The sequence below is a fragment of the Aulostomus chinensis genome, chromosome 7 (assembly GCF_037954235.1).
Source record: "Aulostomus chinensis isolate RoL2024-O1b breed Wild chromosome 7, RoL_Achi_v1.0, whole genome shotgun sequence".
In the NCBI taxonomy this organism is placed as follows: domain Eukaryota; kingdom Metazoa; phylum Chordata; class Actinopteri; order Syngnathiformes; family Aulostomidae; genus Aulostomus; species Aulostomus chinensis.
The window spans coordinates 30,359,147-30,384,625 of record NC_141326.1 but is presented as its reverse complement, the minus strand read 5'-3'; the positions used below and the strand labels follow the sequence as shown (position 1 = coordinate 30,384,625).

At 47.7% G+C, this 25,479-nt stretch overlaps 2 protein-coding genes across 4 annotated transcripts in view; one reads left to right on the top strand and one right to left on the bottom strand.

Annotated features, from left to right (window-relative positions):
* The window catches only part of immp2l (inner mitochondrial membrane peptidase subunit 2), an 85,527-nt gene that overhangs the window by 46,718 nt on the left and 13,330 nt on the right, over nucleotides 1-25,479 (top strand). The window lies entirely within an intron of this gene.
* LOC147259481 (leucine-rich repeat neuronal protein 3-like) lies at nucleotides 9,457-24,884 on the bottom strand. Its single transcript, XM_086209888.1, has 2 exons — nucleotides 24,312-24,884; nucleotides 9,457-12,967 (listed from the first exon to the last, which is right to left on the bottom strand). Exon 2 carries the CDS (start codon nucleotides 12,602-12,604, stop codon nucleotides 10,508-10,510), a length of 2,097 nt encoding a protein of 698 aa, XP_086066014.1. The 5' UTR covers nucleotides 12,605-12,967; nucleotides 24,312-24,884; the 3' UTR covers nucleotides 9,457-10,507.

The following is a 25,479-nucleotide window of genomic DNA, read 5'->3' as shown; positions in this document are numbered from 1 at the left end:
TTATGCGTCAACCTGTGTGAGTTAAACTGGTGATGTGTGTTTGTGGGTGGGTGGGTGTATGTGTGTGTGTGTGTGTTTGTGGGTGCGTGTAGCTTATGGAGTTTCTCATTGCCCGCAGTTGCCACAGCAACAGGAGTGTCCAAGGCTGCTTCTATTGTGCCGCCCACATCTCTGGATTCTGAATGTGTGTGGTTTGTTGTCACCGGATGAAACTTTGCAGCGTTAAATTGTGACATTTTCAGGTCAGGTCAAAGAATCTACACATGTACACAGAGACACACAAAGACACACACACACACACACACACACACATATTAGCCTGTTTTTTGCTGTGTAAAAGCCCCTGTTAGCTGTATGTCAGCAACCTTTTGCAGTTTATTAGCATCTGTTAGCATGGTGTGTTGTCTGTTATTGTCACTGTGGGGCGGTGCTGGTTTTATTTAGAAGTGTACATCCTGCAGGAGGGTATACCTGGACTTCCTGTCCATAATGAAATTTTAGAGACAGAATTGAAAACATGTAGTTTGAAGAAGTGTGTGTGTGTGTGTGTGTGTGTGTGTGTGTGTGTGTGTGTGTGTGTGTGTGTGTGTGCAGCAGCATGCTGGGCAGTAATTAAACCCAGAGAGACATCATCAGTGAAAAAGAAGCCGAGAGGTTCTGATGCAGCCAAGACCTTCTACTCTTCCTCTTTTCCTCCACCCCCAGACTCTTCTATCCATCTTCATCTTTCATACATCTTCTTCTTTCTTCTTCCTTCCTCTCCTCTCTGCTGAGGCCTTGTCATGTCATATCGTAGGGGAAGTTTGTCATCGAAAACAAACAGGAGATATAAGACTGTAAAAGATGTTCACATGAGCTCCATCATGGCTTTGAACCCTGTTGAATGAAATTAACATAAAATACTTGGAGAAGATCCACCAGTAAACACCAGACTGGTGGATGGTGGAGGTTCAGGTCTACATCAGATCCACCAGTAACACCAGAGCGGTGGATGTTGGAGGTTCAGTTCTACATCAGATCCACCAGTAAACACCAGACCGGTGGATGGTGGAGGTTCAGTTCTACATCAGATCCACCAGTAAACACCAGACCAGTGGATGGTGGAGGTTCAGTTCTACATCAGATCCACCAGTAAACACCAGACTGGTGGATGGTGCAGGTTCAGTTCTACATCAGATCCACCAGTAACACCAGACTGGTGGATGTTGGAGTGGTGGAGTCTTAAAAACCTGGGTTGCTAACAAGAGTCTAGAGGAGCCTACAGAGGTCATGGAGGTCATTCAAGGTCATCAGAGGAAACACATGAAGCCTGAAGCTTCGTGGCGGTGACCTTGTGGTCATGTGACCGTGGTGTAGCTCCTTCATAGGCTACCGTTAGCTTTGTAACAGTCATTTAAAATTATTTATCACCAGTGTTCTACACGACCCTCCTGAATGACGTCTGAGCAGTGGTGTACGATCATCATGTCGCAGCAAGCGATGGTGTTTTGATGGTGACTTCATGTTTGTGATTGTTTTGGCTGTTTGTAAATAACTGTTCATTGATTCAGTTATTTACAAACATGTATATGAATGTAAATAATTGAAATGCTGGTCATGGCTAAAATGTATAAAAAAAGTATTTTAATGAGCTCATTACAAAACATGTCAAGATATGATGCTTGTGTGAAAGCATCCTGGAGGGGCTCTTGTGTCCTGCAGCGTGGACACCACTGGGACGGTGGGGGACAATCGATCAGCTGAGATAATTGCAGTGGTTATCAGATGCTCCTGAACCCGCACCTTCAGGGCACTCAAATGTCCTTGGAAATGATGGTGGAGATTAGAATCCACACACACACACACACACACACACACACACACACACACACACAAACAGGTATCCATCAAAAGGTTGAAAGCAGCAAGAGCATGAAATGTCAGCCACACCCCCGCGGCGCTTTGTAGCGATGCTGAGGGTGGGGGGGGGGGGGGCTTCATCGTTCTCTTTCTGATCGTATTAATAACATTGACGACATGCCACCTGTCAGTCATTCTCTCTGGCAATAATTGATTGCTCTTTTCTCAATTTCCTCGTGCCGTCACGAAGGGTCTGAATCTGTTGATCTGTCCGATGATGATGATGCACCAAACAGGAAGTAGTTTGTCAGAGACACAGGAACGTGGCTTTAGCTGATGTAGCTGCTCCACATCCCAGAATACGCGAAGGAGGAGATGGAGGCCACCATGTCAAGACCAGGAAGCTCCTCGCAATGCAGGGAGTTTCCACTCCAAGTCCAGCACCCTGAGACTGGACACCCAGGACCCAGGACTACATCAGGAAGATGGCCCCCCAAGATGAACTGTGGAGTGAAAACCTCAGGCAGCAGGAACCTGAGGGCGTAGAGGAGGAGGAGGAACCATCACGGAGGGACAAGCCCCTGCAGGTCAGGAACCACCTCCAGATGGAAGAGTCTGATATCAAGAATCCTGCCGGTGTCTGGATCCGTCACATCCGCCACAGGATGAGAAGTGTTCCCAGCTCATGTCTGTCTGATGAGAGGTTCCATCTCCTGTTTGCGTGGCTGCGTGTGTGTTTGGGGGCCGTCTCTGGGTACATTTGGTCCACCTCGCAGCCGATGAACTTGGACAGTCGTTATATCAGCGACCCCTGGAACCAGCAGACATTGATCCCAGCTGCTGGCAGTTTCATAAGCAGACCAATCGAACGGTGTGCACAGCAGGTACGGCGTCCTTCAGTTGGCAGTGACATCAGTAACTACATCAACAATGACAGAGACAGTTTGGAACTTGAAAAGTGGTTCTTGAATGTTTCAGCCATCAGTTTGGTGTCGACCTCACTTGGTACTTCCTGAAAGCGTTCCTGCTTTCAACCTCAGCAGCTTCTTTTTCCACAAAATGTGAATTCCATGGAAAATGGAGCCGTCGTGTCAGCGGGTTTTGACTGACACAGTCGACCTTTCTCATCATGGTGGACACAAGAAAATGAACCTGTACACGCTCACCTGTGAGTCGACAGCTGTGTTGATAGGTGTGGTCGGGTGGTTACTCTACACCCATCTGGACGTGGATGGATGGATGGATGGATGGATGGATGGATGAACGGACGGACGGACGGAGGTTTGGCTCGGCTGTTGACTTGCCCTCAGTGCAGAGTCAGCAGTCACGTCCTCAACGTCAGTGCCATCGTTCTCATTCTGCCAGGCGGTGGACAGAAAATAAGAAGGCAGGTTGCCGTGGCAGCAGCAGGCCTGTTGAGATCATCTGATCACGACACATAAATGAGAGACTCTGGCTGAATAACATCTTTAACAACAAAAACTTTAATTTTTCAAAAGTTTTCAGTTGTTTTCCTTCCTGATTCACCCCACTAAGCTATCCTGGCGGTTGCTCCTCCCCCTGGGTTACCACTTGCTGCCTCCATCTTGTGGCGTTGTTGAGCTGATGATGAGGAGGTTCACCAGGAGGATGTACGTGCTGGTTGACCACACACTGCTCTCCTAGATGCCAAACAGACTTTTATTGACATTTGTCAGCAGCCAGCGCGGTCAGCAGGTGACCAGCCACGGCTGGCAGCACCGATCTGTGCGCACAGCGGGAGCTTGAATGACAAGTGCTCCATTTCTACCACGGCAGCTTGAACCTCCACGTGTGTTCACTCGTAGAGTTCCCCTCTCCAGCAGGATGGTGGCACCTCAGAGGAATGAGGCTTCAGATGCAGAATATTGTGGGATTGTGGCTTCTGGTCTATAATTCAAGTAGAATGTCAGACTGACCTGAATCATGGACCGTTGAGGCTGCATCCTGATGATCAGTCTGAAAAGCTTTCATGTCTTGATGCATGTTAGGATAAAAAAGATAAGAAGAGATAAGAAAAGAAGAGATAAGATAAGAAGAGATACGAAAAGATAAGATATACTTTAATGTCCCCGTGGGGAAATTATTCCTGGACTCCGTCCAGCTGCAGTTTATGAAGGCAGAATGGAAAGAAGGACCAAACAAGGAAGTGCAGCAGCAACATCCTTCAGAGAAGTGTGTGTGTATATCTATCTACAGTATATATAGAGAGAGATTTATAGGTATATATCCATATCTATATCTATCTATATATATATATATATATATAGAGAGAGAGAGAGAGAGAGATAAAAATGTGTAACAATACATACATGGTACATATTTATTGATATAAATATATATTTATAATATATTGCTGGTGGCCTGGTGGAGCAGTGGTCCTCCCTGTGGCCCCCCATCAAGAAGGTTGTGGGTGGAGCAGTGATCCTCCCTGTGGCCCCCAGCAAGAAGGTTGTGGGTGGAGCCCCGGCTGCAGCACGGGGTCTTTCTGCGTGAGTCTCCATGTTCTCCCTGTTCCTGCTGGGTTCTCTCTGGTACTCCAGCTTCCTCCACAGTCCAAAGACATCAAGAGGGACCAGGTTAATCCAGACTCTAAATTGACTGTAGGCGTGGCTGGGAGAGCCAATGGTTGTCTGTCTCTATGTGTTGGCCCTGCCATGGACTGGTGACCTGTCCAGGGGGAAGGCTGCTGGGATAGGCTCCACCCCCACCACCCTCAACAGGAGGAGAGGTGGAACATGGAGGGATGGAGGGGTAGAATATGTTTCCACCAGCCTGCTGAAATCACCCATAAAAGAAGCTGCTGCTCTCCTGGTGCTCGACTCAGCGACTTGAGGTTTTTTGTAACTTTATTTTTAAAGACCAGTTGGAGCTCCAAAGTGGACTTAATGGTACAGCTAATGGCTTCAGTTGTTGGTCAGACCCTGGCTGGGCATCCGTGACATTTGCCTGAGCAGTAATGAGCAGTGCTAACGGAGCAGTGCCGTTCGGCAGGACGCCGCCACTCACAACGGCCCGCTCTTAATTTCCCTCTAATCTCCCTCCCTCACCTTGGCTCCCAGCTCTAATCACTGCACCAGGAGGAAGCCGGAGCTTAAATGAAGCAGCTTACAGGGTGATTAGGAAAAGGTAAATTATTCATTACAGAATGCGTAATCAGTGAGCAGCCTTTGGTTGGTGATGAGGGAACTCAAAGCTCGCTCTCCCAGTGAGGCCACTCCCCTCCCCCCACAGCAGCCGCCAGACGTGAAGGCAGCCACGGAGAGGTTAGATGGTGGTGGCCAATCCCGGCTGACCAACCTGACAGCCTGAGAGAGGCCGGCTGAAATCCCACACTGGGTTCACTTCACTGATGCAGGCATTCCAGACAACTCAGAACTGGGAACTTTCCAGTAAAAAATTCAGCTGCCAGCTCCTCCATCTTGTCTTATACTGTGGACATGGACGTGCTCCATTTCAGTCAACAAGAATCCTACATGTTTGAGTCATGACAAAAGGCGTGTGGTTTGGCTGAGTAAGTGAAGTCTTGACCCCGGATAACGGAAATGTAGATGAAGAAGGCTGTCATTAGAAAGCCTGAGTCACGGAGGATGTGAAGACCAGCGAGTGACTGCTTCAGTTTTTATGAGGTATCGGCAGAGGACGACGCCAACGTCCATCATGAGACAACAATGAAAGCGCAGACAGATTCTTGGTCTCCAATCAGTCATCATCGGTGTGTAGTTTGTCCCGATGGCTTGCTGAGCGGTGGATGATTACTGAATTCTCTACGAGGTAAATGAGATAAATGAGGCTTTTCCTACTGGAGCTTCCCCTGAGCACCGAGCCACAGGCCCGGCCTACATACCAAATGTTTGTAATGGACTAATAATTCATGAGAAAAGCGGTTGGACTGCTTTTCAGAGTTGATTTTAGAAGTGGAGGAGTTCTGATGAGAGGTATCAGCCAGGGTCATCAGGCTGGTTTCATGGATTATTAACAGAAAATGAAATGGAGGAAGAGTGGCGGGTAAACATGGCTAATGTAATCAGACCCAACGATGCTGCTGGGACTGAACGTGCAGCTCACCACGCTGCTGCTGGATTACTGCTGAGATTGGAGCGCCGACGCTTCCCACAGCTCCTTTTAGCGCTCTTTCTTGTTCTTCAGTCACTTTCTGATTTTACCAATGACTTCCATCCATCCATCATCCATCCATCATCCCTCCCTCCATCCATCATCCCTCCATGTTCTCCCTCTTCTCCTGTTGAGGGTGGTGGGGGTGGAGCCTATCCCAGCAGCCTTCCCCCTGGACAGGTCACCAGTCCATGGCAGGACCAACACATAGAGACAGACAACCATTGGCTCTCCCAGCCACGCCTACGGTCAATTTAGAGTCTGGATTAACCTGGTCCCCTCTTGATGTCTTTGGACTGTGGAGGAAGCTGGAGTACCAGAGAGAACCCAGCAGGAACAGGGAGACTCACCCAGAAAGACCTTCTTGCTGTGAGGCGACAGTGAGGACCACTGCACCACCGTGCAGCCCTTACCAATGACTTTTATTACAAAATCCTTCAAACTCTCTGAAGTTGTGCTGGGACTCCTGACTCTCCTTCCACCAGTCGCCAAAACACCTCAGAAGGAGCCTGAATCCAGAGACCTGTGTGTGAATCTTCCTGCAGTCTGTCACTTTCACACAGCAGGATGTTGCTGCTTTCAGTTTGCGAGCCAATCTTTACCCTGCCAGACTCAGAGAAATGATTCGTTACATGCAGAAACCGAACTGTCACATTTCTATCATTCGTGCCTCCCAAGCACCACTCTGGCTAGGATTTGAATCATGATTTTATTTTGATTTTCTCACCATTTGGATATTTTCATCAAAAACACTGATCACACTCCGAGGTAAACACACCTGAGCTGCTTGCTGTGCAGCCTGGCAGGTAAACAGACTGCTTTTGTCAAAATGCTCAACGTAAATGAAACACAGGTATGATTGTTCAACCCTTGCTTGGTGCGGCCGCCTGAGAGCTGAAGGGTGCTGATGAGCGGCGGTGACTGTGTAGTCGGGGGCGGGGTTTCAGTGACGTGGCCCTGGCGTTGTGTTGTTGAACGAGGGATTTCATAATGACATTTGACAGACCAACAGGATGTTCACACTTCCCTCCCACCACCAGTCGTTGTGCTAAGCTAACTAGCATGGGTGGCTACCTCCTGGCTGGCTTTGAGGATGATGGACAATAATAAACTTTCTCTGAAAGTGGGCGTGTTCATTTCAGAAAAGGTAGAAAACAAGACCCAACATCCATGACAGACTTGCAGCCTTTGGATGATTTCAGAATTTGAATTCAAACTTTTGAGAAATTAATTATCAGAGGGAATTTCCAGGTTTGCCAGTAAGTCCGGTCGGGTCTGCTTAAACTGGTTTGAACTCGTTGATTTCTCTCTGTTGGTTTTTTCATGGTGGTCTCAAGATCTTCTTGATTCCAGCTTGACTTTGATTTAATACGCCTTCAGCCTTTCCTTCGACACTCAGGACTCTGAACCAGCGGCGCTGCTGAGCCTCGAACAGCAGCTCGATTGTGTTGTTGTGCTGTCACTTGTGAGGAGGTTAGCCAGGTTTTGTAGCGTTCGTCTGGCCGGTGTGCGTGGAGCCCTGACAAGGCAGATTTGACTGGAGCTCTCAGGGATTGTAGATGTAATTTAAGCTGCCAGTTGGTGTGGATGCTGAGAGGGAAACGATTCCTTCTCGACAGGCTCCCTCTGGATCTGCCACAGCATCGTGAGTGTGCCCTCGGTAGAGAGCAATTACTCACTTGGAGGAACCTTATTGTGTTTGTGTTTAACTTTTATGTTATTGACTCAGTTTGAAATGAATGAGACGCTGCTGTTACTGTTTTGTTTGGCTCCCCTCAGAGGAGATGAACCACAGCTGAACTCAGTACAGGTGAGGAAGGCTTGAAAAGCAGCCGTCATCTCTTTTAAATCCCTCCTCTCTCATTCAGCTGCTCCTCTAAATACCCACAGTTCACTTCACTGCAGTCCTGAGGCAGCAGACGCTAATGAACCTGGGCCTGGTTATCTGGTACCAGAATGCAGCACATCAGAAACTTTGAAGCGTCAAGAGGATGTTGTCCTCCGAAACTACTTTGTCCTGGTTTTGTGGTTCATTTGTCTCCTTCTCCCCTCATGGCTCCACGTGAGGCACTTAACAAACGAGTCCAGTAGTTGCTGAGCTGGTCCTGTAGCAGCGGCGGCGTCTCTCCAGGGTCACACGGAGAAGGGAATGACTGGGGCGCCACGTTCTTGCTGACCTGTTCACTACCTGCCTCTGGTGGGTCATATTTTAGCTCCCATGGCGGTGACAAATGGCCGCTCTCTAAAAGCCCTGTCCAAGGTGCTGAAACTGGGTTGATCTACGACTGAGTCACGCTGATAAATGCCTCCCATCAGTTTGCATGTGATGCCGATTCATCACCTTGCTGAGGTTTGTGTTGGGAATCCATATTGGATTTTTAATGAAAGAAAATATAAAGCAATTCAAAGTCAATGGGTTTGCAAGTCCTCCCCATCCCCCCACACCCCCATCCCCCTCCTCTCATGCCAACACACTCAAAGACAAACCGTCCCACACTGATGATGTTAGACATTCTGGTTCTGTTTCATTGTTCACCATGAAGGGGCGGAGCCTGTAGTTGTCTGTGATCTCACAAAGAAAAGAGCAGCAGGCCTCATTCAAACAAATTAGCATTTAGAAAATTAAGCGCTATTGTTGGTGTTTTTCAGACATGGGATTGTGTGAAAGAGAGCCGGTGTCTTGGGAGCACAAGAAGGAAAGGTTAAATGCTGACATTTCATGGCAGGCATTATTTTTGTTAATTATGTTTGGACTCTAGATGAGTCACTTGATCCTGTTGGCTTGACTACAGAACAGCCGGGAGTGAATCCTGAAACCCAGAAACCTGTTGTCTTAGTCTCCAAGTCAACAGGTTTTCTGTTAAATGTCTAAAATCAGGTCCCTGGTTCCCAGCAGCTGGAAATGTCAGCAGGTTCAGTTTTACATCAGATCCACCATTAAACACCAGACCGGTGGATGTTGGAGGTTCAGGTCTACATCAGATCCACCAGTAAACGCCAGACTGGTGGATGGTGGAGGTCCAGTTCTACATCAGATCCACCAGTAAACACCAGACCGGTGGATGGTGGAGGTTCAGTTCTACATCAGATCCACCAGTGAACACCAGACTGGTGGATGGTGGAGGTTCAGTTCTACATCAGATCCACCAGTAAACACCAGACCGGTGGATGGTGGAGGTTCAGTTCTACATCAGATCCACCAGTAAACACCAGACTGGTGGATGGTGGAGGTTCAGTTCTACATCAGATCCACCAGTAAACACCAGACTGGTGGATGGTGGAGGTTCAGTTCTACATCAGATCCACCAGTAAACACCAGACTGGTGGATGGTGGAGGTTCAGGTCTACATCAGATCCACCAGTAAACACCAGACTGGTGGATGGTGGAGGTTCAGGTCTACATCAGATCCACCAGTAAACACCAGACTGGTGGATGGTGGAGGTTCAGTTCTACATCAGATCCACCAGTAAACACCAGACTGGTGGATGGTGGAGTGGTGGAGTCTTAAAAACCTGGGTTGCTAACAAGAGTCTAGAGGAGCCTACAGAGGTCCTGGAGGTCATTAAAGGTCATCAGAGGAAACACAAGAAGCCTGAAGGTTTGTGGTGGTGACCTTGAAGTCATGTGACCCTGGTGTAGCTCCTTCCTAGGCTAACATTAGCTTAGCACTGCTAACGTAGCATCCAGGCTTCCAGCATCATCAGAGGGTTCATTAGTGAAGATGATCTTGATGAACTGAACCTGGAAGATCATCAGCTTCTGTTCGCCAGAGCTGATTTACTGATTCAATCACATGGAGCGATCCTATTGGCTGCTTGGGGAGGAGCCAGGAGATGACCACTTCCTGTTAGATTACAAACGTACCTCATCCTGTGTACCAACTTCCTGTTGGACGATGTGCTGTCAAACATGTGTTTAAAGTACTCAGGGAGTCTCCATTGAAGTCATGTTCCAAACCCAGAAAGCATCAGCAGTTTAACAAGAAAAGATTGGAGTTGTAAGATCCCACACAGGTTTAATGAAAAATGTATTTGTCCATAAAACTGTTTACATATTAGTCAGTTTTATTGTACACTAGACTAACAAGAATTGTTTTTTTTCTGTCATTATAAACTGCCTTTGCTTGGCAACATTTAAAGTGATACTTTTGTATTTAGTAGTATTTATAAAGTATCACTTTAATGTATCAGCAAAAAATAATGCTTGTTGCAGACACCGAAGCCGCCCTAGTAAGGTATAGTTCCTGTGCTGTGCTTTCCTCTGGCCGCTCTGCCTCAATAACCAGTAGCCATGTAGATTATAGTGAAGATATCTGCCTGTTTAAGCTCGTTATAATGACACAAGATTGGAATACAAAAAAGTTTCAGTTTATATAGCTGGTTATATAAATGAGTTGTCCTCTGATGCCATCCTGCTGAACTCCTGCCCAAGATGTCCCATTGAAACTCATGAAAAGAGACACTGATCTGTCCAGCGTCCATCACTCTTTATGTTCCAATAATCCCAAATTTCCTTCACATACGAGGTTGTTTCTTAAATGGAGTTGTCCGGTAGGTCTATTACAGTTGCCCTCACCTTTATCCCAGACACGCCAAATTCCAGAGAAGCAGAGGAGGAGGAATGGGAGCTGGGAATCAGCGCAGCCGGGTCGGCTATCAGTTTTGTGTAAAACACCTGGCTGTACAGAGACGTATAGATGACGGAGCACGCCACAGCAACCACGATAAAAAACACAGCACAAGTAGCCATCACCAGACTGTCCCAGTTGTCCATTTTTTTCCGCGGGACGGCGCCCTCATCAGTGGTCACATTGACACAGTCCCTGCTGTATCCAGGTGTTGCTGCTGTGACCTCCACGCAGACCTGGTAACGAGTAGATGACCTTAGCTGTTTGATGTGGTACTCTTTGACATCGGCAGGCAGTCGGGCTGTGAAGGGCGTCAAGGGGAAGCTGCCGTCAGGTAAAACTGACCAGTTCAGTTGCGCCACTGAGCCACCTGTGCTTTCCCAGGAAATGGTCACAGAATGGGACTCAACAGATGTGATATATACATGTAAAGGTTGATTTGAAAATTGAGTAATATATCCGTCTACCACGACCACGACTGACTGGAGGTCTGCCCCAACAAGGTTGTGGGCTATGCAGGTGTACGAGCCGGCCTCCCGCTCAGTGGCGTCGTATATGTCGAAGGTTCCCTCTGGATGCATGTAGTACTTGTCAGAGACGCTGCCAGGTAGGACTCTGTCACCAGAAGGTGTCACCCAGTAGATCTCAGGCTCTGGTTCCCCAAATGCCCGACAGTGCAATGACACCGAGCTCCCTCTACTCACCTCGACCTGATCCGGGAGGCTCCCAGGTGAGATTAATGGGAGACAAATCTCCGTCATCTCCCTGAAGTGCACCTGTCGTACATGCTGGCCTCGGTACTCCAGAGGCTCCATGCAGAAAAGGGAGTCGGGCTCCATAAAGCGAACAGTGGTCTGGTTCATGTTGACCCAGCGGATGACACAATCGCAGCGAATGGGGTTGCTGTGCAGGCTGACTTCCCGCAGGTTGGGCAGGGACTCCACCGTCCTGTGGTGAAGTGCGCTCAGAGCGTTGCTGTTCAGCATCAGTGTCTCCAGCCTGGGGAGCTTGTGGAAGGCGCGAGGGTGGATGTAGGACAGCCTGGGGTTGTTGGTTGCCTCAATTTTTGTCAGCTCAGGCAGATTATTCAGGGCAAAGCTGTCAATGGACACCAGCTCAGGCATGCTGTTGATGCCCAGCTCCTTTAGGTGCATCATGTCCATGAAGTCGCCTGTCTTGATCCTCTCAATGGGGTTCTTATTCAAATCCAGGAACTTAAGGTTCTTGACTCTGGTCAGGACCACACGGGGGACTCGATTTAGCAGGTTGTCAAAAAATGATATACTCTCTAAATTCTCAAGGCCAACCAGAGCATTATCTGGAATTTCAGTTAAATTCATCCTGGCAAGCACAAGGCTGTGGAGATTAATCAACGGTTTAAAGTTCATGTCTGACAGCTCTTGAATGGGGTTTTCTCCCAGCATCAGTATCTCCAGGTTTGGGAGGGGCTGGAACCACTGGCTATTGATGTTTGTCAATCGATTGGAATTGAGATGGAGCCTCAGCAGGCCACTCAGACCCTGGAAGGCCCCGCGGCTGATGGAGAATAACAAGTTGTGGTTCATGTAGAGCTCCTGGAGGTTAGGTAGGGAAGCCAGGCAGCCATCGGAGAGCTGTTGAATCCAGTTTTCCTCCATGTGGAGAGACAGCAGCCAGCGGAGGGACCCCAGACCAATGTCGCTCACTGAGGAAATGTTATTCTGAGACAAATTGATTTCAGTGAGGTTGGCCAGATAGTCCAATGTTCCCTCCACAGCGATGATGTTGTTTGTCTGCAGCAGCAGCACCTGTGTTTCTGAGGGGAGTCTCTCTGGTAGCGCCAAGAGGCCCAAGTCGTTACAGTCCACCGTAGCTGCCTCGGTGTAGCTGGAGCTGGGTGAGAACCAGGGTCGGATCTCACACCGACACGAGGCAGGGCAGCGGGCAACACCCTCGGAGGCCAGAACAAATCCAGCCAGCGACAGCTCGGCTAGCAAACAAGCCACAACTGCCGTCTCCTTCATCTTGGCCCTGTGTTCCCTTCAGCTGCTAATTGGCCCTTACGGAGTCAGCTGTTAGCGCTGCTAACTTTACAAATAAAAGCTCATTTGTTACTGCAGAGAGACACTGTGGATTTTTGCTGAGGTTTGCTCCCAAAAGCTTTGGCCCTGTTGGCTCCAGCTCTTGGCAAAGAGAGGCAACCTTTCAGTTCGGTGCGTGCCAGGTTGTCACGCACGCCGTGATATGTCAAGGTCGATGTATCCTTCAGGGAGTAGCGCCAAGCGGCAGAAGGGCGGGTGAGGGATTCTGTTGTTCTGGCTGGCGATGAACGGCGCTGTCTTCCATCATTATTATCCTCCGTCACCGTCACTGATGTCAGTTTCCATCTGGGGAGACAGAAGAGAAAATAGGCCAATATAAGTTGGTGAGATACAGCGACATATTGACATTTGGGAGGACTGAGACTTATTAAGCCCTTTCAGCCTATTTTATTGCCTTCTCTGCGCTGTCGGAATTGTGAGTTATGATTATGTATATTATTTTACAGGTTTGAAACCAAACAGGGTTCTTCAGATTTTCCATATCTGGCTGAAGGCTGATAGTTCTGTGGCAGGGAAATAAACCTCCACTGCCTGAGCCTCTCCGCTGGTGAACAACACACCTGCGCACACTTCTCACATCATCCACAATAAACAACAAACAGACAGCTTTTTGGCTGCACCTGGAGGTGCTGCATGTACCTCCTCAGCTGCTTCCTCTGCATTATTCATGAGGAGCAGAACCAGAGCTGTTGGTACATTGACGGGTCGACGGCCAGCTTTACCTATGTCAACTGCACGTATTGATGTTTTGATTAGTTTGTGACCTTGAGTGCAGAAGCCAGCGCTGAGAGTAGAGCGAGTAGATGAAGCTGTCAGAGCAGACTGAAGCAACTGGCCGCTGATGACGACAGCGACGGGTGATGCTTCGTGCATACATCATATGGTATTCTGCGTGGAAGACAGAGGCGGTCCTCTCTCACCTCATCCTGGGGCTCGATGGATTCATCAGCCAGGCGATATCAGCAGATATGTACTTACTGTTAAATGATGGAATCTTCTGCCCCCAATACACAAGTCACGAGTATTTCAACCACAAATAGAGGAGAGAGAATATCATTCAGTCAACAGTTACTAACTCAGTCCCTCCTTCACTCCTTCATCTCTTTCTTGGGGAGAACTTGTGTTTACAAGCGCCCATCATTTCTGGTTCCCGACATTTTTTCAGGCTCATTTTTGGGGGGCATTTTTGCCACTCCCTCCATCGCTCCCTCCATCGTCGCATTGACTCTTCTACATTGTAATCATGGAACATTCGGTCCCCACGGTGATCACATCATCTTTCTCCATCTCCCTAATGTGTCCCAGCACCTCGTCCCAGCTGCTCCGACCGGCCATAACAAACTAATCTGCTGTTAAAGCACACCAGTCTTCCCTCATCTTTATTCTCCAGTTTTGCGTCCTAACGTGCCTCTCCTCCATCTGCTCTTCACTTACTGCTCCTGTGTAGATTTACTCTGATGGAACATGGAAATCCTCCCTCAGCCAGGATGCTGCTGCTGTACGCTGTCTGACCTCCACACAGGTGAATCGATGCTTTTATGTGCAGTATTCAGGTAACAACATAAACAACTTACATGCTAATGAACTGTTCATGGTTTGAATGTTAAATCAAGCGTGTAACAGGGGATGTTTTCTTCTTTGGTGGGAGAGCGAGCTCTCAGGAGACGCTGCCCTACACTCATTTAATTTCCTTGCTTCTGCGGTGCTCATGTTGCCTCACCTCAGCTGCCCTTCATGCACTCAGTGACATCGGGTGGAGGTCAGACTTTGGGGATTTTTTTTGAATCGATGTGTCCTGATGAAAAATGGAGATTCTGAAGATGAGAATGAAATTCTTCATCCCACTTTTATGATAGCAGCCTCCTCAGACTAATCAGAGAACTATTTGTATGTTTCACCCCTGACTGACTCCTGCGGATACTCACACAGGCTGTGCCAGCTTTACCTCTGCGGCTGTTATTAAATATGAATATTGAATATAAATAAATATGAATTTTAAATTCTTTATTTTGAAGTGTGGCCTGCTGTCACCTGCTCAGTATTCATGTTTGCAGTCCTGCCTCCGTGTCCAGAGCAGCGCAGGAATGAGCCTTAAAGCTGGAGGCACACCAGCATTGTTTCATGTCCCTCATCTCTCAGTCCAATCTCCCTCTTACTTGTGAAGGGTGAGAGTTGCTCCTCTAGAGGGGAACATGGTGATGGGGACCCTGAGACCTGAATGTGCTTTTACCAGGTGTGAAACTTGAACCGCCGTTGTGTCACTGCTGATCCTGACGTTGGTTGCTAGGCTTTGTCAGCTGAGACACACTGAACTTGCTTCATAGTACAGTCGGACTGGAGAAAAGTATTACAGTCGGACTGGAGCAAAGTATTGCAGTCGGACTGGAGCAAAGTATTACAGTACGACTGGAGCAAAGTATTGCAGTCGGACTGGAGCAAAGTATTGCAGTCGGACTGGAGCAAAGTATTACAGTCGGACTGGAGCAAAGTATTACAGTCGGACTGGAGAAAAGTATTGCAGTCGGACTGGAGCAAAGTATTATAGTCGGACTGGAGCAAAGTATTACAGTCGGACTGGAGAAAAGTATTACAGTAGGACAGGAGCAAAGTATTACAGTCGGACTGGAGCAAAGTATTACTGTCATACTGGAGCAAAGTATTACAGTAGGACTGGAGCAAAGTATTACAGTCGGACTGGAGCAAAGTATTACAGTCGGACTGGAGCAAAGTATTACAGTACGAGAGGAGCAAAGTATTACAGTCGGACTGGAGCAAAGTATTACAGTAGAACAGGAGCAAAGTATTACAGTCGGACTGGAGCAAAGTATTACAATCGGACTGGAGCAAAGTATTACAGTCATACTGGAGCAAAGTATTACAGTAGGACAGGAGCAAAGTATTGCAGTACGACTGGAGCAAAGTATTACAGTAGGACTGGAGCAAAGCATTACAGTCGGACTGGAGCAAAGTATTACAGTCGGACTGGAGCAAAGTATTACAGTAGGACAGGAGCAAAGTATTACAGTCGGACTGGAGCAAAGTATTACAGTCGGACTGGAGCAAAGTATTACAGTCATACTGGAGCAAAGTATTACAGTCGGACTGGAGCAAAGTATTACAGTCGGACTGGAGCAAAGTATTACAGTCGGACTGGAGCAAAGTATTACAGTCGGACTGGAGCAAAGTATTACAGTGGAACAGGAGCAAAGTATTACAGTCGGACTGGAGCAAAGTATTACAATCGGACTGGAGCAAAGTATTACAGTCATACTGGAGCAAAGTATTACAGTCGGACTGGAGCAAAGCATTACAGTCATACTGGAGCAAAGTATTACAGTCGGACTGGAGCAAAGTATTGGAGTCGGACTGGAGCAAAGTATTGCAGTCGGACTGGAGCAAAGTATTACAGTCGGACTGGAGCAAAGTATTACAGTCGGACTGGAGAAAAGTATTACAGTAGGACAGGAGCAAAGTATTACAGTCGGACTGGAGCAAAGTATTACTGTCATACTGGAGCAAAGTATTACAGTAGGACTGGAGCAAAGTATTACAGTCGGACTGGAGCAAAGTATTACTGTCATACTGGAGCAAAGTATTACAGTAGGACTGGAGCAAAGTATTACAGTCGGACTGGAGCAAAGTATTACAGTCGGACTGGAGCAAAGTATTACAGTACGAGAGGAGCAAAGTATTACAGTCGGACTGGAGCAAAGTATTACAGTCGGACTGGAGCAAAGTATTACAGTAGAACAGGAGCAAAGTATTACAGTCGGACTGGAGCAAAGTATTACAATCGGACTGGAGCAAAGTATTACAGTCATACTGGAGCAAAGTATTACAGTAGGACAGGAGCAAAGTATTGCAGTACGACTGGAGCAAAGTATTACAGTAGGACTGGAGCAAAGCATTACAGTCATACTGGAGCAAAGTATTACAGTCGGACTGGAGCAAAGTATTACAGTCGGACTGGAGCAAAGTATTACAGTAGGACAGGAGCAAAGTATTACAGTCGGACTGGAGCAAAGTATTACAGTAGAACAGGAGCAAAGTATTACAGTCGGACTGGAGCAAAGTATTACAATCGGACTGGAGCAAAGTATTACAGTCATACTGGAGCAAAGTATTACAGTAGGACTGGAGCAAAGCATTACAGTCATACTGGAGCAAAGTATTACAGTCGGACTGGAGCAAAGTATTACAGTAGGACAGGAGCAAAGTATTGCGGTAGGACTGGAGCAAAGTATTACAGTCATACTGGAGCAAAGTATTACAGTCGGACTGGAGCAAAGCATTACAGTCATACTGGAGCAAAGTATTACAGTCGGACTGGAGCAAAGTATTACAGTAGGACTGGAGCAAAGTATTACAGTACGACTGGAGCAAAGTATTACAGTAGGACTGGAGCAAAGTATTGCAGTAGGACTGGAGCAAAGTATTACAGTAGGACTGGAGCAAAGTATTACAGTACGACTGGAGCAAAGTATTGCAGTCGGACTGGAGCAAAGTATTACAGTCGGACTGGAGCAAAGTATTACAGTACGACTGGAGCAAATATTGCAGTAGGACAGGAGCAAAGTATTACAGTGGTACATGAGTTCAGCAGGGACTTGAACTACTGTACCACTGCACTGCTGTCCCACTCAGTCCAGAACCTCTGCTGTTTCGTTCTGTAATGGCTGGGTTCCGTGGAACCAGCAGGATGGCCAGCTGGGAACCTTTTAAACGCTCCCCTCCAGCACTCTGGATGGAGGAAGATGAAATACTCCTGCATTGCTCAACCAGTGGAGAGAATTAAGGGCCAGGACTCCATGAATCGTCTCAGTTCCCCATCTCTGGTACCGTCTGCTGCCATCACTCCAGCCAGAACTCTGGTAGCTGGACGTCACCGGGAGCTGTTTCATCTGTCGCTGGACCAGAGGTTGAGAACATGGCGTCCTGGGGCGTCAAATTATTGTGGTGCCAACCAACACGGGGGAAGTTGGGGGGGGGGGTGAAACTCCTTGTCCTCCTGGTGAAATGAATGGCTGGTGATTTCTGTATGTGATGGAGGAGTCATGTGCTGGTCTACAACCAGACCTAGCATGCTATTGCTAGCTTGCTAACTAAAGAATCTCCCTCTGAGAGCGGAGGCTCGCTGGGTGGATGCAGCCACCCTAGTGGTTGAACATTGCTGGTTCATATTTAGGCTTCTGCTCTTTGCTTTTTAAAGAAGCCAGTTGACGTGGTTCAGGTCTCTGGTCGGGATGTTAGCCGAGCACTTCCGTAGGGAGGTGTTCCAGACACATCCAGCTGGGAGGGGGCTGCAGGGCAGGCCCAGGACCAGCTGGAGGGACTACATCTCCATGCTGGCCTGGCAAAGCTTCAGGATCCCCCAGTCAGAGCTCATCCATGTGGTCAAGCAAAGGAGGCGTGGGGCTCGCTGCTGGAGCTGCTACCTCCGTGAACTGAAGATGGATGGATGGATGAATCGATGGAAGGATGGAAGGAAATAGGAGCCATCTGGAGTAAAAGTATGATGTAAAAATGCAATTTTCATTTCACCCCAGCTTGAGAATTGGCTCTGAAAACACACGAGCTGTTTCCAGCTGCTTCAAAGTCTCTAATTAGCAGGAGTGTGTCTGACCTTTCCTCCTCGAGATCCGCGTTAATAACTCTCCTCCCTGCAGTCATCATCAGATCCTCTCTGATCTATTTATTAGCTGCTTGCTTCTCCGCTGAATCTGTGACCCCAGACAGCAACCCCTCCACCTTTTTAAAGAAGGGGCCTAGAGTGGGAGCCCGTCAGCGCCACCTCTGCTCTTCTGACCTGTCATCTATGACCTCTGACCTCCGTCTGATGCCCCTGCTCTCATCAGCACAGGAAGAGAAAACTCTCACTGAGCTCATTTTCTTTTGTCTTTCAAGGTCTCACCGTCTGGACTTCATTCTTTGTGGCATCACCAGACTGTCAAAATGACCCTCAATGAACACTGATTATTTTTTAGACGAGGGTTATTAGGTGGATAGAATGTATTTTCCTGCAGACCCCAGTCCAGCTCGGAGGCCTCCTCTGATGTGATGACCTCATACTGTTGTCCCCCCCCCCCCCCCCCACCTGTTGGTGTTGGATCGTCTCAGTTACTAGCCTGTCAGACTTGGTTCAGGGAGGAAAAATGCAGCGTGTGCGAGGTTCTACAAGTGTTCCGATCGAGAACACGTGCAAGGTGCCTCTATTGTTTTTCCACAACGCTCCAAATACGACACAGCAGAATGAGAGGAGTTTAAATAATGAGGAGTCAAATCAGTAGAGTCGACCAGGTGAGCCACCAACAAAGAGTCATGTGACCACGTCTTCATCAGCTGGTTCTACTCTGATGTGTCCGGTTAGAAGCTCGAGGGAAAGACGGTGACATTGTTGTCATCGAGCTTCCTCTCAAAGGAACGAGACCTGGACTATGATCGCATCGACGACGCTGGCGCCATCGCGGCAAAGGCAGCAGACGTATCTCATTGAAGGAAGCCTGTGCTTCTTGTGCACACACACTCATACACAGCTTGGCGTGTTGTATCTTCTGTTCTGTATCTGTTTGTTTTGGGATTTCCGTGTTTTTCTCTGAAGAGATCTCTTTTTGTCTCTTCCAGTTAGAGATTTTCAAACTTTTAAACGCTCCTAACAGGATGAGACACAGATGCTCTGATTAACGCTCCAACTGGGAAATTTAAATGTTTTCGTCCCAGTCAGCATCCTCTCCCAGCGCTGAATTCATGTTTGGTGACCTTCACTGCGTATTTTGCCTCGTTGACCTTTGGCCTGAATTGGACGTGTTTTTCATTCCTACATGAACTGATTAAGGTTGCGAGGTCGTCATCTTCGTGGTGAAAGGAATCCAGTTCACGTCCACAATCCTCATGGAGCTAAAACACTCATTACATCATAATCTTGTAGTTTTCGCCTCCTCCCCCCCTCCTGGTTCAGGTGCTACGAGTGATGACAGGCACCAGTTCATTAAGATCAGCAACTGCCAGTCTTCCACTGCTGCCCTCCTCCAAAGTGCCCCCCAACACCAGCCCCCCTCCCCTGCTAGCTGCAGGTGTTTTGATTATTTTTACAGCTAATTAAAGCTAAAGAAAGCCAGATGGGTTGAAGTTAGACCCTCAGCCACCTGACGATCTGATCTATTGAATGAAGTAGAGATACACGGAGTGTGTTTGATGTGACTCCTCCAGCAGCCTGTGGAAGACATGGAGCGAAGCCCATAACTGAATCAATGATCATCATTCTGAATCCAGATATTGATCAGAATCATGATCACGCTGAAGCTGTGCAGCTGCTGTGTTTTCATGGATTTCTCTGACTTTGTTGGCGTGACGCATCAAGGTAGGATTCCTCCTCCTCCTCCTGCTCGGAGTCCACTCCATCATTGATTTACTATTAAAGCAGTCCCATGGGGCCCTGGGTTTGAACCCAGCCCCCCCCCCCCCTTGCACAGCAGGCGCACACACACACACACACACACACACACACACACAGCACCACCACAAATGCTTCTTGTTAGCATATCCACCATTAGAGTTCAACTCAGCCTCCAATCCCATGAGTCACACTTCTCTTTTTAATCAGCAGCCGGCCGCCTGCTAATTACCATCACACACACACATGCACACATACCCCGACAACACAACACACACAAACACACAAAGGTCAGTGTGTTGGTTGCTTGATAACTCATGTACAATGCTATCATGTGGCGGCAGCATCAGCACATTGGTTTTATATCAACACAGTCCAGCCATTCAAAGTGAAACTGAAGGTGGCGCTGCATGTTTCTGAATCCTTGATATCCACCATTTATTGCGTGGGGGGGGCAACAAAACTGACTGATGGGGGAAGAAGCACTGGAAACTGACTCTGGAAGGTTTTCATTAATCCAATATATAATCATGAAATTAGAAGCCAAAGAACAGCTTCATGATTATTCCATTATATCAACAACAAAATACATTTTGACAGAACCAAACACGTTTTACTTTGACAACCACAAATGCCCTTTTGGGTTGCAGCCATTTTGTTTTTGTCGCTGGTGATATCATTAATGCTCAAATTTGGACGTTCATTGCTCGTCTCAGGTACATATAAACAAAATGATGCCCCTTAAAAGAAGATGCCAGCACAGGGAGATTCACTTGCTGCCCAAGCAAGCGAGATCCTCCTCTGAGCTGAGACCCATGCTAGTTAGCTTAGCAGTATGGCTGGTAGTGGGTGGGAAGTGTTAGCATCAGCTAACTCAGGTCCAGGATGCTGGTGTGTCCAGCAGGAATCCTCCTCCTCATCATCAGGAGCAGCAGTCGCTGGTCAGGTTGAGTTCATCAAGATCATCTTCACTAATGAACCCTCTGAGTCTGGTGTTTACTGGTGGATCTGATGTAGAACTGAACCTCCACCATCCACCAGTCTGGTGTTTACTGGTGGATCTGATGTAGAACTGAACCTCCACCATCCACCGGTCTGGTGTTTACTGGTGGATCTGATGTAGACCTGAACCTTCACCATCCACCAGTCTGGTGTTCACTGGTGGATCTGATGTAGAACTGAACCTCCACCATCCACCGGTCTGGTGTTTACTGGTGGATCTGATGTAGAACTGGACCTCCACCATCCACCAGTCTGGCGTTTACTGGTGGATCTGATGTAGACCTGAACCTCCAACATCCACCGGTCTGGTGTTTAATGGTGGATCTGATGTAAAACTGGACCTGCTGGTATCTCCTGATTTTAAGTCCCTGACTTGGAGGGAACCAGATGTTCTGGTAATGAAGGCTTCACTCTCTTTCCTCCGTTTGCTCTCAAAATCCCAAACTGTAAAATAGAAGAAGGAGGTGCTGTGTTTCCCTCTGAGAGAGACGAAGCGCACCACTGTGCAGCAGCTGTATCGTATTGATCCTTATAATGTGATGGCATTTTAACAAGTAGACAAAGGATGCCAGACTAGAAATAATCAATAATTCTGCACTCTGAATGTTGCAGCGTTTCCATCAACCAACAGTTGAGCCTGTTGCTGCTGCTCTATCATCTGCAGCTCTAGATCAGGTGATTACCCAAAGTCTGGCTCCTCCTCCTTTTCATTCCAGTTCGTTTCCTTAAACAAGTCCAGGTGTCTGACCAGTTATGTCAGCACCTCGGAGTACTTGTGATGTCAACTTAACTCTCTGAAAAAAGGATTGGATCCCATGAGGGTTGGATGAGCATTTGCTGACTTCTGTCTTTTGATTATAATACTTTTGTACTCATGAGCTTAAATTTCAGAAATAAGACTCATAAACAAGTTGGCATTATTTACTGTCCCGTTCCCTCATTTCAAAATCAGTTTATATTTATTGGTTTTTGGTTAAAAGTGTTGAATGTCTGGAATCTCTTCTGTGGTTCACACTTACTTAACAGATTTAAAATTGTAGTTCCACCACTTCAGATTCATCATTTAGTAGAACACTGGAGAACGTTGAGAGTCTCGTTAGTGAAGATGATCTTGATGAACTGAACCTGGAAGATCATCAACTTCTGTTCACCAGAGCTGATTTACTGGTTCAATCACCACAATCACATGGAGCGATCCTATTGGCTGCTGGGAGGAACCAGGAGATGACCACTTCCTGTTGGTGGAGGAACCAGGAGATGACCACTTCCTGTTGGTGGAGGAGCCAGGAGATGACCACTTCCTGATGGTGGAGGAGCCAGGAGATGACCACTTCCTGTTGGTGGAGGAGCCAGGAGATGACCACTTCCTGATGGTGGAGGAGCCAGGAGATGACCACTTCCTGTGGGACTCCATACACACCTCTTCCCTGACATGCTCACTTCCTGTGGGACTCCAAACACACCTGGTCTCTGTGGTCTTCTATGGTTTTTGGGTTTCATGGTATCTAAATCCATCTGTGACCATTTTTGTGACCTGTGTGTCTCTCTCTTGTGTGACAGAAAACCTTTGTTTGTGAAGAAATTACGCTTCCCTCATCCAACAGTCAGGTGCTCTCCTCCTGATACCAGCGCTCCTTAAACATCACCTTGATCTTTTTACCACAGCCAGATGCTGTGAAGAGGCTGAAGTCATGTCTCCCAGTAGCTGCTTCCATCAAACTGTCATGCACAGCCCAGGTGTGACTCCTGGTTTCTTTTCAGGCTGTCCTGAAAAGAGATATATATATATATATATATATATATATATATATACACACACACATATACATATACATATATATATATATATATATATATATATAATTTTTTTTTAGAACTTCTGTGTCCATTTGATGTAAATGCCAAGCAAATTTGAAGCAAACTATGGAAATGTCACGTATCTATGGACCTTTTCTAATGCCACATTTAAAAAAACATCAAGTCGGCGTGAAAAGGAAACAAAAGTATCTTCATAAAAACGTATTACGCCAACTTTATGTTTTTTTCCTTTCAAAAAAGCCAATCAGCAGGTTTGTATCACTGTACTCTGAAGGATGTCATTGGAAAGTTCGATCACCTTTCATGGCTCATCAGGGCCGTGCGAAATTTTTGCGTCTTCTCCAGTCGTGTTGTCTTTACTGCCATCTACTGGCAACATTACGAAGCTTCCTCTATTCACACTACTTGATGAAAACACAGCGAACACACTTTTCCTTTGTGGCTGGATTTCCACTGCTTGCTTGAAATTCTCTAAAAGTTGACCAAATTGTTCTTTCATGTCTCCCAATGAGACGGAGCTGCCTCCAGGGTCAACTGTTGTCTCATCAACCCCTCCTCGTCCTCTCCTCCATCACAAATGGCTGACTCCCGTTATTTAATTAGCAGCAGGTCACGTTGGACTAATCTGCTCGCTGTCGTCTATTCACTAAAGATAACGAGCTGTTTAGCCTGTCGAGTCAGCCTGCTGAAAATGAAGGATGAACACTGACGTTACTCCTGAGTCAGTTTCAATCTGCTCAGCCTCACACGCCGCCACGCCGTGTTGACGTGAGGAAACAGGAGGATTCGACCTGGTTTACTTGACCCTGTTCAGCAGGCGAGGAAACGTACCTGCTTTTCAGCCTTAAGGACTCCTGAGTGTTCTGGTGTGAGGGGAGGGAAGGGGAGGGATGGAGGTTCTGGTAAATTAGGCAGGCAGCGGTGGGGAGATCTGTCCTCCCATTAGACTGCCCCCCCATGAACATCTAAACTCAGCACCAGCAGCACCGCCTGACTCATGATCGCACACCAGCAGACGCTGCCTGTCCAGCGAGAGCCGAGGGCGACGAGCAGAGCTCCGACACTTCCACCTCGTTAGTGCTCCGGAGGCGTCTCAGCTAGTTCGTTCCCTGAATCTCACCACTTTGACCTGCCTGAGAAACACGTTACCCCCTCCCCCACCCCACCCCTACCCCCCGCTTCATCTTGCCGTGACTTCAGCGGACGAACCTGTGGAGTGACGCCAATTCAGGATGGTCGCCACGGCGTCCTCCAAGCTGCGACAAACCTCCTCATCCCTGTTTTCTTATTCCCCTCAGCTGTCAGAACGGCAGGCTGAGGCACTCAAGAACTACCGCAGTCCTCTGACACACTCCCACACACACTCACGCACACACACTCACACACACACAAGAACACACAAAGCGATGAAACACTCACCAGTGGATGTTGATCATGTCCCGTGCAGCAGCAGATATTCAGCAGGTATTCCTGGCATGGCTGCTGCACCACCGAGAGTCTGTGTGTGTGTGTGTGTGTGTGTGTGTGTGTGTGTGTGTGTGTGTGTGTGTGTGTGTGTTATTAGCTGCGCTGCATGTTAACATCCAGCAGCAGCGATATCCTGTTTTCCTCAAGTATCTCGAAGAACAACTGCCTTCTCTCTTTTCCTCTACGCGGCAAAATATAGAGAGAGAGAGAGAGAGAGAGGAAGATGGGGGTGAGGAAGGGGAGAGATAGATTAGGAATTAAAAGGAGAGAGGGGATAGAGACCAGAGAGGGAGGGGGAGAGAGGGAGAGGAGAGGGAGTTAGGGAGGGAGAGAGAGAGAGAGAGAGACTTGGAGTGAATGAAAGCTTGTGTCGTTCCTCCATCCTTCCTCTCCTCTGCTGTTAGAGAGGAGATCATCCATCACTCTATTACACACACGCACACACACACACACGCGAGAACACACACTGATACATTACAGCTCCACAGAGAGTGGCCAGTCAGTGTTCATTGTTGCGACTATGGCTGAATCTGATTGGCTGAGCCAGCTGTCACTCACTCATGATCCCTTGTATCCCCACGGCAACGAAGATGAGTCTTTTTTGCAGAGGGCAGAGGAGGAAGATAGGAATGAAAGAGGAATACAGGATGAGGACAGAAGAAGGAAGAGGACAGTGATGATGAGGAGGATGAAGAAGCACCAAAAAGTTCTCTGATCCAAATGACCATAACCCCCCCCCCCCCCCACGTTATGTGACATGAGGCGGTTTTCTTCTGTTAAATCAGCGCCAGGATTGATTTCTTGTTCAGATCAAGTTCAGAAACACATAGAACTCACAGACATCTTCTGCTGCAGCCCTCAAGAAAATAATGAGATCCACTCACCGCTGAGGTCACGCCAGGTTCTGGTTCTGGTCGCAAGAACGACCGTGTTGAAGAAACTTTCAGGGTCACTAATCTTTTTTTGGTCAGACCTAAAGATAGAGACTTTTCTCGAGGTAGCTGAGTCTCAGGCTACTTAGCTTAGCCCAATGGCTGGTGGTGGGTGGGAAGTGTTAGCATCAGCTAGCTCAGGTTCAGGCTAGTTAGCGTAGCTCAATGGCTGGTGGTGGGTGGGAACT

What these genes read in the sequence shown, in the direction of transcription:
- LOC147259481 (XM_086209888.1), bottom strand. Translation starts at nt 12,604, where the DNA reads ATGAAGGAGACGGCAGTTGTGGCTTGTTTGCTAGCCGAGCTGTCGCTG.